Below are 15,278 nucleotides of genomic sequence, written 5' to 3' on the forward strand. Positions count from 1 at the left end.
AGTTCTGAGTCAAAATAAACACTGCATTTCTTTCCTTCTATTGTGTACTCATGGGCTTCTGTATCAGACTTCCTGTTTTCAGATCAAACCTCCTTGCCCTGGGTGTGAGCATGCTCAGTTTGCTCCTCTCCCTCTTCTCTGCTGTAATCCGAGCCCAGAGCTAAGAGTGAGCAGGGAGAGACTCGAGAGGCAGGGAGTGATGTCACACCAAGCTAATATGGCAGCTGCTATCCTAAACAAACAGAACATCTATAGCTTTTTACTCAGGTATGGTAAAGCATTCTGCAGAATAAATATATAATTCTAGTTTACACTATTGCAGCTAATCTATTGGCAATAAAATGTCTCCATAGCTTTCCTTCTCCTTTAACTGCGATGTAGAGTGGGCGGGATCTGGGGTGGGGCTTGGGGGCCAGGGTGGGTTTCTAATGGCGGCCCTGACCTCCTATGGTTAGGTGTGCCATACCATCTCTTGAAATCAACTGGACATATTAAACTTAAACAGACATGCTGTTTAGTAATGTATAACTTGCAAAAAGACATGTCTAAAAAAAAAAAAAAAAAAAAAAAAGATAGCAAAAGTGCCACTAAACTAAACAGTGGATTACTAGTCATGCCACTTGTCTTGGTTGTAGGGGCTATCAACCGCAACGGTTTAGTAATGAATAACTTGCAAAAAAGACAAGCTCTGTCAACTCCGAACATCTGAAAAACAAAAAGAGGGATAAAAATTTGTGCCACGCTGTGTGTGCCATTTTATGGCCACACCCCCTAATTACCATGTCAGTTTTACAAAATTTGGCAGGTTATGAAAGTTTTAATACATTTCTGGGAGTTTTAGTGCAATGTTTTATATGTTATAAGTTTTGCTAATGAAAGAGAATTGCCCTTTAAACTGATAGTCTTAGTTCTCCCAAGAGACTTGCTTATCTTAAATAGTTACAATTATTTCTTTGCTAATCTTAAAATGTTACAAAAGTATCCAAGTGCAGCTGCTGGCTGTTCTGGGCTCTCTGCCAAAGAAAACCTCTTATTTTTATTAAGTTTCATAAACTTTATGTTTTTCTGGTGTTAGTGCAAGAGATCAAAGAGAAAGTCTGGACATTTCAGTAAGAAACCCCAGACTGCAGGCTCAGCTGTCAAAATCGGGACTGTCCCGCAGAAAATGGACAGTTGGGAGGTATACAACTGCAGTTCAACTTGCTTTACTGGGTTAACATATTGCATGTTGTATTACACTTCCTAAACCATCCCAGGCAAAACCAGCAATTTCATGAAGTGCAAGTAAAAGTACAGCACACAATAGTAAACTATTTTAGCTCCCCAGTAAGGCACTCAGCCTTGAAAACCTCAGTATGAATAATTGTTTCAGACAAAAAAATAATTAGCCCTGGCTTTTAGTTGTGACCCCCTTCTGGCAGCAACAACCTCTTTACCAAGATATTTTAAGCAAGAGTTCATTTGTCTCAAGCTTTGCAGTCATTTCTGAAATAAAGAACACACCTAAAGCTAAATAATTCTGTGAGAAATCTAAAGCTCCAAAATGGTAGGAAAGTTGCAATATCTCAATAGCTTTGGAAACGTCATGCTGCTAATACGGTTCTTGTTTGAGTTCAATGTTGCAATAGATAAAATTCTCAAAGCAGAGAAAGTTTATAAGTTATAATGTGACAATCTTACTCAATAATTTACAACAACAAAATGTAAACATAATAGGAAATTTACAAACAAAGATACAATATAATAATGGGATACATACAAACACAAATACATGGAATTGGCTTTTGTGTTTATATTTTGCGGTCTTGAATTTTAGTGCTCTGTGTGCAGGTTCAATGTGCACAGTGATACGGTTTACTTAGAAAAGGACACACAACAAAGAACCACTTTCGAATAACAAAATCAAGGAGGTTGTTTTCCCTGAACATCATTAGCTTAATTTAGAAGAGAGGCTGGGGTACTTTCTGAATGGCCCTAAATTATATTTTGCAGACACAGAACAATTATTTGCTAAAAGACTAAAGATGTCTCTTAGAATGCAATATCTACAACTGCCACCTGGTTTGCTTGTTTATTTATTTTTGATTAAGCAGCCTCCTTTAAATCATAATAGTTTTGTTGCTTGGAGGATGTACGATGAGAATTCCAAGTAGTGGTTTTAAATATTGGGGTTCTGTGAATAATGCCAGTGATGAATAATCAGGCCAAGTGGTCCTTGCGTATATCTCAAGGCACTCTCTAGCCATTAAATACAAAGCCTTTGCTTTTCTCACCCACTGTGTCATGGAAAAGCAGAACTACCTCTAGAAAACACCAATACGTATATAATCAGGATTGAAATGCATACTTTGTAGCACATTTATCAAAATTGGGGTAGATTTTGCAGCTGGACAATAAGTACACAAAGCACATTATTCCACTAATGGCTTGGCCACTAATGTTGACAAATTGTCTCTTTTGTGTTTTAAACTTTTGTAGCAGCCCAGGGACACCAGAGCCCTTTAAGCAGCTAGGATTTGCACCTCAGAAGATGTCCTCAGATGCTTCCTGTCTTCTTTTCTACTGATTTACAGCACACTCTCTGGGTTGAGGAAAGTTACCTCAACGTAGAGTCTGACTCAAATTGTACAGAATATACTGTATACAATGTAAAAGTCAAGGCTGATTAACAATTATTCACATTGCTTGGTAGAAACCAGCACATTATATATAAGAACGGATTATTAACCACACATATAGCATCTGCTTCTATGACACAAAAACGAACTCAAATTTTTTGGGATTTATTACACCCAGAGGAAGGAAAAAGTCTGAATCCGAAAATCCGGCATCTCAGAACTGCTGAGGTTGCATATACGTCAGTGGGAGAAGTCCCGAAGATACCTTGATCTGCACTTGGTTTTGTGCAATAATCCGAAGATTTTGTGTTTTTCGGGCAAAAATCTGAAAAAAAGTCTACACGAACCAGATTTTTCACAAATTTTTCAGGTTTTTTTCCTGCACAGGAAATTTATTGGAAATGTATTGATAAAAAAAGGGGAAACAAACTGTGTGATTTTGGTTGGAGTAGTTTTCAGAAAAGAATGAGAAATTCGGATTTTGAAAAATGGGCCTCCCCGAATATGCAATGTCAAGATCAGAAGAGGGAACCCTGTTGAGGACAACTTTTTAAAATTGGTTTTCTATACAAGAAACTCTAAATGTAATACAATTACAGTCTAAGACACTCATGTCATGTATTGTAAAGTCATCAAGTACATAAACATTTGGGTTCAGACCAGTTTAAACTGCTTGCTTAAACAATTTCGCTTTCCAGCAAACACTGTGATCAATTTTTAAAGACATGCGTCCTTACTGTTACAGGGTTGTTGAATATCTGGGCTGTTTAGCATATAAAATACAGCATTTCTAGTCATGTAATATTTTAGCTTTCATTTAAAGGATATAAGGCTTACACATACAAATTTGTGCTTGGATAAAAAACTGATTGAAGAAAACATTACAAAGAGTGTTGATAAATGGAATGGTTCATAGCTGGATTCTTAAAGGGAAACATCATAGGAAAACACTTTTTTATTTCCAAATGCATCAGTTAATAGTGCTACTCAAGCAGACTTCTGCACTGAAATCAGTTTTTCAAGAGAGCAAGCAGATTTTTTTATATTTCATTTTGAAATCTGACATGTTTTGTCAGATTTCAAATTGTCAGTTTCCCAGGTGCCCCCAATCATGTGACTTGTACTCTGATAAACTTTAGTCTCTCTACTGCTGCCCTGCAAGTTGGAGTGATATCCCCCCACCCGAGCAGCCCATCAGCAGAACAATGGGAAGGTAACCAGAATAACAGCGCCCTGGTATGTAAAAGAACAGCACCCATTAGTAAAAATCCATGCCTCACTGCAACTCCTTAAGTTACACGGAGTAGGAGAAACAATAGCCTGCCTGAAAGCATTTTCATCCCAAAGTGCTAGCTCTTTATGTAAGCACATGACCAGGCAAAATGACCTACACTTGTGTGGTTAGGAATTACATTTTACATGGTACAGTGAATGATTTATTATTTACAGTGTAAACAGTGTAATTTACAAATAAAAACACCACCATAAAAATCAAGACACAATCCTTTTAAAGTAAATAACCTTGGGTGATAATACCCTTAAAACAAAATCCTTTGAGAGCAGCTATATGTTTCTACAGTTTTTACCTCCCTATTTAAGAAATACCATTTTAAGCATCCATATTTTCCAGTATTTGCCTGTATATGCCAGACATAAAAGAACCATGTCTTCGACCAACTGATTTTTCTAAAACATGTAGCAAAAGAAAATTAACTTGGCTAAGTTATTGCAGATGAAGTACCCAATAAAAGATGTGAATGTTTATAAGGCTAGCAACATCTTCCATGGTAATTGTCTTCATGCCAATGTGACAACCTGTGCATTTAATTTAGGACAAAAACAAGAATTATAAATTTCTGCCAAAAGAAAACCAGGCTTTGCACTCTATACTTTGCCCTACTTAACATAATGACAATATCAAAAAAAAAAAAAACAGGTGATAAGTAAAGCTCTAAAAGTTTCACTAACATTAAAGGACCAGTAACACCAAAAAAATATGAAGGTTTAAAGGGAATGACAATATAATGTACTGTTGCCCTGCACTGGTAATACTGGTGTGTTTGGTTGAAAAACTCTACTATAGTTTATATAACAAGCTGCTGTGTCTTCATAGGGGCAGCCATTCAAGCACAGGGCACACAGTAGACAAGATACGTTTTATGAATCCCATTGTATACAACAGAGCTAATCTGTTATTTGCTGTGTATCCTGTGCCTTTTCTCCTCTTTCAGCTTTTTTCAGCTGCCCCCATGGCTACACAGCTGCTTGTTATATAAACTATAGTAGAGTTTCTGAAGCAAACACACCAGTTCAGCACAGGGCAACAGGACATTATATTTTCATAAATTTATTTTTTGGTGTTACCGTTCCTGTAAGAATACAACTGTAATGAAGTCTCACCCTGGTGGTCCAGTGGGGGGACGGCGGGGACGCCCGCCGCGCTGTTCTTCTTCCTGTGCCGGCTCTCTCCTAGTGCGCGCGTGCATGCGCACTTCTGGATTTAAAGGCGCATGCGCGCTGACGTAATGACGTCAGCGTGCAAAGGCGCCAAATTCAAAAGTATTAAAGGGGCATTCCTTCCCACTGTTTGTCATTGCCCGTGATAGGATTTGTTCCTGGTTCTATTAGCTGTTGCTATTCTGTTTGAATCTGATCCTGATTATCTGTTTTGACCCTTGCCTGCCTGTTCGACTATTCTGATCTCTGGAACCTGACCCTTGCCTGAAACCGACCTTGACTCTGCTTAATCCTCCTGTTTGACGTTCTGGTTTGACCTCTGCCTGTTATTTGACTCCGATTCTGCCTCAGCCCATCTGAGTGATTACCCGGTTTGACCCTTGCCTGCCCGACGACTCTAGCTATCTGCCTGCCTCGACCCGGCCTGTCTGACCACGAATCTGTCTTACGTTATTGTACCACGACCTTCGGCCTAACTGACTTTAACAACAGTCATGCCCCTTTGCTTGCCAAAACTTCTCGCCTTGCTCCTCTCGAAAAGTCCAGGTGGCATCTGAGTACGCTGAGGGCTCCTCCCGAAGCCAAAGGCGGTCACACTACTGGTGAAGCCGAGCCGAGACCAGGGAGCTTGGCATTAGTTCTGGTTTAGGTTGCCGACCGTGACAACAACATTAGTATGGAACATTTTTATAAAGCCATGTTTTAAAAGAAAAGTCTGTCAAAATACATCAAATATTCCCAAAACAATGCCACTGTGCGAAACCTAAGTTATCAATCTGTTTAATGAATTAAGGAGTATACATAGCAGTATATTGCTACACTGCTGTATAATTTTGATTGAGTAAAGGTGTACAAAACAATGTTATGAGCTGCATGTTTTAACAGCTTTTTACACCACACTAAAGCTTCTTTATTTCAGGTCTGAATTTTTGGAAAATAATGTTGTAAATTTTGGTATGGAGCCAGTTATTTAGAATGCTTGGAACCTGGTGTTTTCTGGAAGTGGGATCTTTCCATAATTTGGATCACCATATCTTAAATCTACTAAAAAATCATTAGAGCATTAAATAAACCCAACAGGATTGATTTGCCTCAGGGTTAATTATTTCTCAGATAGGACGAAGTACAAGGTAAGACTTTCTGGTAATTCAGGGTGCCACGTGCAATGTTAGGGAGGTAAATAAAGATTAGGGAGACAAATTAGATGCTAAAATGTTAGTGTAGGCTTCAGCTTTTTGCCAGCTATAGGCTGGACCTCAATGATGATGGTGCAGTTGTTTTCAAGGAGAGGATGGCTAGAAGGAGAATTTTTGTCAAAGGTAGGTTACAGAGGGCTCGGGGTATATTAATAGAAAATGGGGCTGGAGGGATAAATGTTGATATCATAAATAGCAAGGAGGACCACAATTCTTACATAGGAAATACAAGTTGTCAATAGCCGATTCTGGATGTAGAACTGACATTTTAAGTAAAATTAATACACCCTAGGGTACTTGGGGAACTTATCTTTATATATGTTATAAAAGCCACTAAGTTTGCCACCATGGGCAGTAATGCATAGCAACCAATCAGCCATTGTTTTTTTTTTTCAGTCAGCTGCAGGTTCCATTTCCTTTCTATCCAGTTCCTACGTACTGGAGAAGTCAAGAAGAAATTTCAATATTTAATAAAATATCCTGTATACCTCCAATATGTTGAGGACTGGCATTTTGAAGATTTACCAAGGCATTACATTTAAGATTATGTGTTGAAGAATAGCATTATAAGTAATGTAAAATATTGGGTATTGGAAAATATGTTATACTCCAGTATTAATTAAGTAAAAATGTTTCATTTGTGCACTCAGGACTTGCCATTCACACATCCGTTCCCATACTCCATTATTCCTCAAGTCTGGAATGGGTTTAGGTTTCAGGAAACATATGGAATGTCTTATCGGTAGGCTGGGGGAGGTGTATCCCACAGTTGTTTAAATATATCCCGGGACAAAGAGCAGTTTAGTCTCTCTCACACTTGACACACATACAGACACACACTGACTCTCAAACAATAAAGATATACACAGACTTTTATACAACATATTAATATATACATTCATTTTTGTATTTTTTGGTAGACTGTCAATAGAGCATTTGACTGCCTATATTTCTGATAATTTGTATGTATCTTCTGTAAAACTCTCTCACTCATATGCATAATCCCACTCATACTCCTAATCCCACTCACGCATACGCATAATCCCACTCATACATGTAATCTCACTCACCCATACATGTAATCCCACTCACTCATACATGTATGAGTGGGATTATGCATATGAGTGGGATTATGCACAAGTGAGCAGGATTATGCACAAGTGAGTGGGATTATGCACGAGTGAGCGGGATTATGCATGCGTGAGTGGGATTATGCATGAATGAGTGGGATCATACATCCTTACTGTTAACCTGTTAACAACCAGAGTGGCAGTTATCTAAAGATTTCAAAGAGGCCATTCACTGATTACATTTTAATGGGGGAGTTTACATGTCCTTTAAGCAAAACCTATAAAATCCACATTACATGACAACACAGGACCCAGTGCAGTCTGCATATTTGATTCGGCTTCTGTCAGATATTATTTGACTTGTGCTGTTTTGATCATTTATGACGATCCCTAAGCAGCCCAGACCACACTGAGCATGTGCAGGGTCAGCGTCAGGCAAAGAAGTTTAACAAATTTACAAGATGACAACCCCCTGTGGCCAACTTTGAAAGCATAAATCATTTGTTTGATTAGACTTGTGGTGGAGTAAGTTAATTTTTATGTTTAGTACACAAAATACAGCATTTGTAACCTTATTCTATTTTAGACTTTCCTTGTCCTTTAAGGGAAGAATATTCTGGGGAAAACACATTTTTATTTTTACATAGCAATACTTAATTCTCAGTGTGTTAGTTAAAAGCAAATATTTAACTGTTTGCCATTGGTTACTGCCCAGGTCCAGTCTGTTCATTATTGATATATGGCTTTTGTTTGAGAATGTGAAAGTGTGCTTAATCTACAGTGGACAGATGTTAATGTCAATGTTGTATAACTTGAAAAGCACTGTAGAATAGGTCAAAGCTATATACATTAAGCATAATAATAATAATAATAACAACAACAAAATAAGCATCAGAAATGGCTCACATAGGTTTAAGCCTGTGAACATGTAGACATATACTGGGCCAGGCTAATTCCTTAGAACTAAATGCAGCCATTATAGAATTTAACAGAAGGGGCCACTGAATACTAGATCAGGTATAGCTAACATGAACCCAGGCTTCAAGAACAGTTCATTCATTAATGAGTCTATTTGATCATCTTATGAATGAAAAAGTTACTATAGCATGTTGTCAAGTTATGTGTTAAAAAACATGTCAGATAGCAGACAATGATGCTTTCACTACAGAAAAAATATATTAAAAGGGCATTACATTACTTGCTTCAAATGCATAAATGCTTGCTTCAAAGATAAATCTCTAAGAAAGAACTGCACAAATGAGGCTATTTAAGGCTATGGTAGTAGAGAATTTAGGCTGCTAGAGTGCAACCATTAAGATCAGGGGTTGTCTAAAAGCCCTGGTCACAGGCAGTGATAGTCACCCAATCAGAGATCCTTGCTTTGGCACTCCTGAGTGGAATCAGCATGCAGACCAGTGATCCCAAACCAGTAGTTTGTGAGCAACATGTTGCTCAACAACCCCTTGGATGTTGTTCGCAGGGTCCTCAAAACAGGTGCTATTTGTGAATTCCAAGCTTGAACACAAGTTTTAATTGCATAGAAACTAAGTAAAGTGCCAAGTAGAGCCTCCTGTATGCTGCCAGTCCACATAGGGACTACCAAATAGCCAATCAAAGTCCTTATTTAGGGACTTTTTCATGTTTGTGCTGTCCCCAACTCTTTTTACATTTGAATGTGGCTCACAGGTATAAAAAGGTTGGGGACCCCTGCTGTATACACTAGGGTTTGTCAAGCTCAACTAGGGGAAGCTAAAATAAATTAAAGATCCCACACAGATCCCTTAGTTGGCATTAACATATGATAAAGGATACAATTAGGCAAATAGAAGACATTGAAAGGAACCAGTGCAGAGCACTAGTCAACATATCTATTTATAAAGCTTTAAAGGAAAACTAAACCAAAAAAATTAATATGGCTACAAATGTCATTTTATACAATGAATTTATTGAACCAGCCTGAAGGGCTTCAAAGTTGTCACAGGAGTTTGCCATCTTGAATTTTGTTAGGGTCACACACTGCTCAGAGTTTAAGCAGCTGTTGAGAAGCTAAGCTTAGCGGTTGTTGCAAATCATCAAGATACTAATAGGATCAATTATTAATTCTGATGCCAATAGTTCTGGTTCTGGTCCATATACTAATAATGTGAATTATATATATATATATATATATATATATATATATATATATATATATATATATATATATATATATATATATATATATATATATATATATATATATATATATATATATATATATATATATCAGCCTTATATTGTGACATTTATATTCTATATGTACTGTATATTTTAAGTCTGTCCCTAAGCTCAGTAAGTGACAGCAGCACAGATCATGTGCAGTGAATCAGCAGAAAAGAAGATGGGGAGCTACTGGGACATCTTTGGAGGAACAGAGTTTCCCTGCTAAAGGGGTGTTGTTGCCTTGGGCTGGTACAGAATATAATGTACAACATTTCTAGCCTACTTCTTACGATCTCATTTGGTTCTCCTTTAAAGCCTCTAACAGTAAATGCCTGAATAGATGTAAAAAGACTAACACTTTTTAAACCATTCCCTTTGTGCTGCAAGCAAAATAACAATTGTTAACTTTCTTTTGAATTTGAAACAAATCCCTTATTAACAAAAACCCCTACCATCGGGCTGCCGTGAACTCCGATTCCCGAATCTTCACCGAGGGGTAAGTAAAAAGTTAGGTCTTTTGTCTATATTATTTTTACTATAAAGTACTTACCAAACAAATTGCTTGAATGGCCTTGTTTCTGTATGGGCTTTAGTTCATTCATGCCCCATGCATATTGCTTGTAATTATCCCAGGAAAATGTCATCATCTGTTGAAAAACCAACAAACAGGATTAAAATCAGTAATCCAAAATCATGTTCAGAGACAGTTGTAAACTAAAATACAAAGCTTTAGTACCTGCTCCTTGTAAGAGCATGACAACTTGTATTTCCACCAAGTTTCACAACTTCTACACACATGCAGTTGCTTAAATGGCTACCTTACTACTGTATGGGTTATAAGTAAATAGCGGGGTCACAAGAAATGTGTTATAGGCAGAAGAAAAATTTTCCCAGCTCTGGTAACCCACAGCAACCAAACAATTTTTTCTTTCAAACAGCTAAAAAGTAAACGCTAGCTGCTTTAGAGCGGTTACCCATTGTCACTTCCGGTGTCAAATATTTTTTAACACAATAATGTAAGAAATGTGTGTGTTTCTTCCTGTTATAGAGATCTAAGAGAAAGAGTTGCCTGCTACACACAAAAGCAGCCCATGTGTAGTATTATATAATCAACAGTTACAGTTTATTGCGATTTAGGTGAAGTTTTATAATTTGCTGCATTGATATCAAATTGTTGGTTACTTTAAAGCAGTGATCCCCAACCAGTAGCTCGTGAGCAACATGTTGCTCTCCATCCCCTTGGATGTTGCTCTCAGTGTCCTCAAAGCAGGTGCTTATTTTTGAATTCCAGGCTTGGAAGAAAGTTTTAATTGCATAAAAACTAAGTATAGTGCCAAGTAGAGCCTCCTGTAGGCTGCCAGTCCACATATGGGCTACCAAATAGCCAATCACATGCCTTATTTGGCACCCAAGGGACTTTTTCAGGCTTGTGTTGCTCCCCAACTCTTTTTACATTTGAATGTGGCTCACGGGTAAAAAAGGTTGGGGATCCCTGCTTTAAAGGAATAGTAACACGAAAAAAAGTAAAACTGGTGTGCTTTCTTCAGAAACACAACTATAATTTATAACAAGCTGCTATGTAGCCATGGGTGCAGACATTCAAAGCTGAAAAATGAGCAAAGGCACAGACTACACAGCAGATGGGGTTTTTCAGAAATGATCTGTTTTCTACTATGTGTTCTGTGCTTGAATGGCTGTCCCCATGGCTACACAGCAGCTTCTTTATATAAACTATAGTTGTGTTTCTGAAGCAAGCACACCAGTTTTACCAGTGCAGCACAACAGTGCAAATTATTGTCATTAATTTAAAACACAATTTTTTATATTATGAATATTTTCATTACCTTAGGACACTTTACTATTTTGGTCGGTATAAAACATAATCCTGAAAGCCACCAGTTACATTAAATGTGCTACAATTTCATAGGAAAAATGGCTATAAAGTAGGAAAACTTTTCCATACTGTCCAGCCTTTGCTTGTGTACATTTTACTAGTCATTCTTCCATTCCATGTCTTTTGGCTTATAATGACATCAAAGGCTTGTACCTGTTTTGTAAGTCATCGGATACTAGAGCAGCATGGCCTGTCATAGCAACCATAACATGGAAGCAACATGTTTTGCTAGGTACAGATTAACTTGTCTCAGGTGGTGGGAAACTAGAACAAAACAGCATTTAAATACTGTATATCTCCTACCGACTAATTCAGAAAAGAACATAAATATGCTGTGTATAGTATCTCTCGTTAGTAAAACATGCATATTTGTGCTATAAACTTACTGACATTTTTTGTAGAGTACATGGTTGGAATTAAAGAAGAATGGCTACCTGTATATTGCTTAATGCAAATACAGTATATTGGAAGGTTATTTAAAATGGGTAATGTCTTGTTCAAAGTACCGGTATTAGACCTATTATCCAGAATGTTCGGGACCTGGGGTTTTCCGGATAACAGATCTTCTGTAATTTGGATCTTCATACCTTAAGGTGGTGCATAAAGAGAGATTAGTTGCCCAGCGACTTCATTGGCAGGGACGTGTGAAAAAAAAATTGATTTGCTGAAGAATATGATTTTATTTTTTAATGTGTCAGAAAAAAGGTCAGTTCTGTGCAAAGTCAAAGTGGCCAAAATTAAAATACCTGGAAAGAGAGAGTCAATATAGACAGAGAAAATGCAATTAGAAAAGGAAAACAGGTCAAGTAGGTCCATGAATATACATTAAGATAATTGGTTGTAACACATATTGAGGTTTCAATGCAAATAAAAGCAACAATATGGTGTGGGAGGACCAGAATATCCTGTTTTAGCAGAAACAAATTTTACTTTCAAGTCAAAAGCCACATATACAGTTGCTGAAAGCAGTAATTTTGTAAATAAGGGCAAGACACACCTGCACACAGGAAATATTTAAATTTAAGAATTTTATTTCTATGAAGGAATGCAAAACAATCCCCAAGTTATCACTACCTGCCATTGCAGGCACCTGCCATAAGCAAATGTACTTGCCATTCAAGAAGTAGGCAAGGAAATTCATTTTGACATGCCACATGGACCACGGCAGGAAAAATGCTGTAAGTTGCAGAAGTCTGTTTCCAAAACCTTGTTATGACTGTATCATAATACACAATCTTTTTGATGACATCTCACGTACTGGGCCATTTTACCACCTGTTTTGCATGTAATCCGATTGATATTCATACCATGCTACAATACAGCATTGCAGACTATGTAGGAACCTTATAAATTCTTGTAATAATGATAATCTCTTTCTGCTTTAATATTATGCAGTGACCCATTTTAACAAGACTAAAGCAGAAGGGAAACAGGTCACATAAGAGTTTAAAGGAATGTAAGTAAGCACTTGCAAGATTAGAAGTGGCAAAGGAACTTTGCATAGCTGATAGGCAGAGCAAAGGCTGTGGGGACTGGTTAGTGTCACAAACAGTAGGACAAGAATGCATAAGTAAGCTTTGAGCTGCACCCACAACATCTTTATTCAGAACACAGGACAAGCAGCAGTTCCAGTGCTCGAGGCTGTGTAAGACATGGAAGGGTTATATGACATAAAGGGTTATATGACAAAAGTCGTCTAATACGAATACTATTACTATATTACTGTTAAAGAAAACAATGATTGTCTATGCATGTTGGCATGTAAAATTGCTTATTGCTTAACAAAAATATGATTGCTTTCAACCAGACATGCCTGCATTATACTAAAAGTATTGTGTTTTTATCTGGTAACGTATCTTTAATGCATATACTTTACAGCATATCCAGTCGCTGCTATGGACAAGGTCAACAATGCAGACATCAAACTGAGAACAGAGCATGAGCTATGACAAAGCAAACTGTGATAGTTAGAGAATCCTGAAAGTGACATTTATAGGGTGATGCTTCTAGCGACTGCCTGAAAGTTATGTGTTGTACTTACATATCTAATATTATGAATATTGTAGACAGGTGTAGGCACTTAATTTAATAATAACGTTTTTTTTCTTACAAAATAGATACAAATAAAGAACAGAAAGTTGTGACTTGGATCACCTTAATTACATACAACATTGCAGCATATTTCCCTATCTTCTGATATGTGAGTTGTTTTTATGGATGCTTAACCATGCTGATAACTGTTCTCTTACATAAAACATCTAAGGCCAGGGGCACATGGAGTGGATCGCAAGAGGAAGAAAGATGACGTGCTTCTTCTTGTAACTCCATTGACAGGCACTGCATTGGCCTATGTGAAGCTACACTGAGCAGGTATCGGTGTGGAATGCATACTTTTGAGCTTTCATGATGTTTACTCCAATCACCAACTAGAAGAGGAAGAACTTCACTAGTCTTCCTCTGCAACAAACCCTTGACCAACAACCTTGTTTGCCACCCCTTTTTGTTTCGGTTTTCTCTTTCTAATAGATTGTAAGCTCTTCCTCAATCCAACTCTGTATTGCAACACCTAACACTTAAGCATAACATTTATTTTCTATAATTTTATTTTAACTGTACCCCTGTTTGTGTTTACCTTACAAAGCATTGTGTACATTTGTGGCACTATATAAATAATTACATACATACTGTACATGCTAGAAACAGATGAAGATCTTAATACTGTACCCCCATATAAGTCACAGTAGAAGGAAATTTGACATGTATTTAAAAAAAAACCACACACACCGATTCCACTGTTTCTGTGACATTCCCAAATGGCAGCTAAGTGATTTTTCCCTCAAAAATAGGACAATGCCAAAAGAAAAAAATAAAATAATTTTGCCTCAAAGGCTTGTTTGAATATATGGATTCCCTTGACTACTACGACCTAATTAGGATAGAACATTAGAGAAAATAGTTTGTTTCATCTTAAGAGTGAAATTTTCCTTTTTTAAAAATAAATATTTGGTATTAAATTAAAAGTGATCATAAATCCAAAAAATAAATTTTTTGTGACATTTTAAGATTACTGTTCCATATCAACTTATTTTACATAAAGTTTAACTATTCACAATGGCTGTAGTATGTTTCAAATTACGGTTTACCTTCTTATCTAAATTACCTGGGTAACCTACAAGGTTTACAGATAACCCAATGAATCTCCAGATTACAACTGAAAAAGGGGAACTATGGTGACTCTTCTAATGAACAATTTGCTTAAGCCAATGCCTAAACAACCAGAACTGCATAAAGTGATCCTCCAGGATTTTCTGGATCTGCATTTAATAGAACAGTTTCCACCTGTGTGTGGTTACAAAGAGCAGAGAATGGCTTCAAAATTCCTGCTTTCATGTTTTTCAGGATGCTCTCTACCGCACTTGGCACTGCAGCTGCACACAGGCAAAAACTGTTCTTTTAGATACAGGAAGCACTGACTTCAGCGCATCCACTTCTGTCCGCCTCATTAATATTCATTAGGCAGAGAAAAGTGGTCCCTACGGTGTGAATGGACATTTAAAGGAACAGTAACTCCAAGTAAAGTGAAAATAATGTGGTGTTGTGCTGCACTGGTGTTTGCTTGAGAAAGACTACTAGTTAATATAAACAAGCTACTGTGCAGCCATGGGGACAGTCAATCAAGCTGTAAAAATGAGAAAAGGCACAAGATACACAGCAGATAACAGAAAATCTCTGTAGTATACAATGCGATTCTTCAAGTTATTGGTTATCTACTGTGTATCCTGTGCTTGAATGGCTGCCCCCATTGCTACACAGTAGCTTGATTATATAAACTATAGTTGTG

General features: G+C 37.3%; 1 protein-coding gene across 1 annotated transcript in view; it reads right to left on the reverse strand.

The window, feature by feature from the left end:
* man1a1.S (mannosidase, alpha, class 1A, member 1 S homeolog) overlaps positions 1-15,278 on the reverse strand; it is a 118,183-nt gene that overhangs the window by 88,843 nt on the left and 14,062 nt on the right. The window contains exon 2 of the mRNA XM_018265361.2: positions 10,094-10,190. Within this exon, the coding sequence (XP_018120850.1) occupies positions 10,094-10,190 (97 nt within the window). The remainder of the gene's footprint in view (positions 1-10,093; positions 10,191-15,278) is intronic.

The sequence above is a fragment of the Xenopus laevis genome, chromosome 5S (assembly GCF_017654675.1).
Source record: "Xenopus laevis strain J_2021 chromosome 5S, Xenopus_laevis_v10.1, whole genome shotgun sequence".
In the NCBI taxonomy this organism is placed as follows: domain Eukaryota; kingdom Metazoa; phylum Chordata; class Amphibia; order Anura; family Pipidae; genus Xenopus; species Xenopus laevis.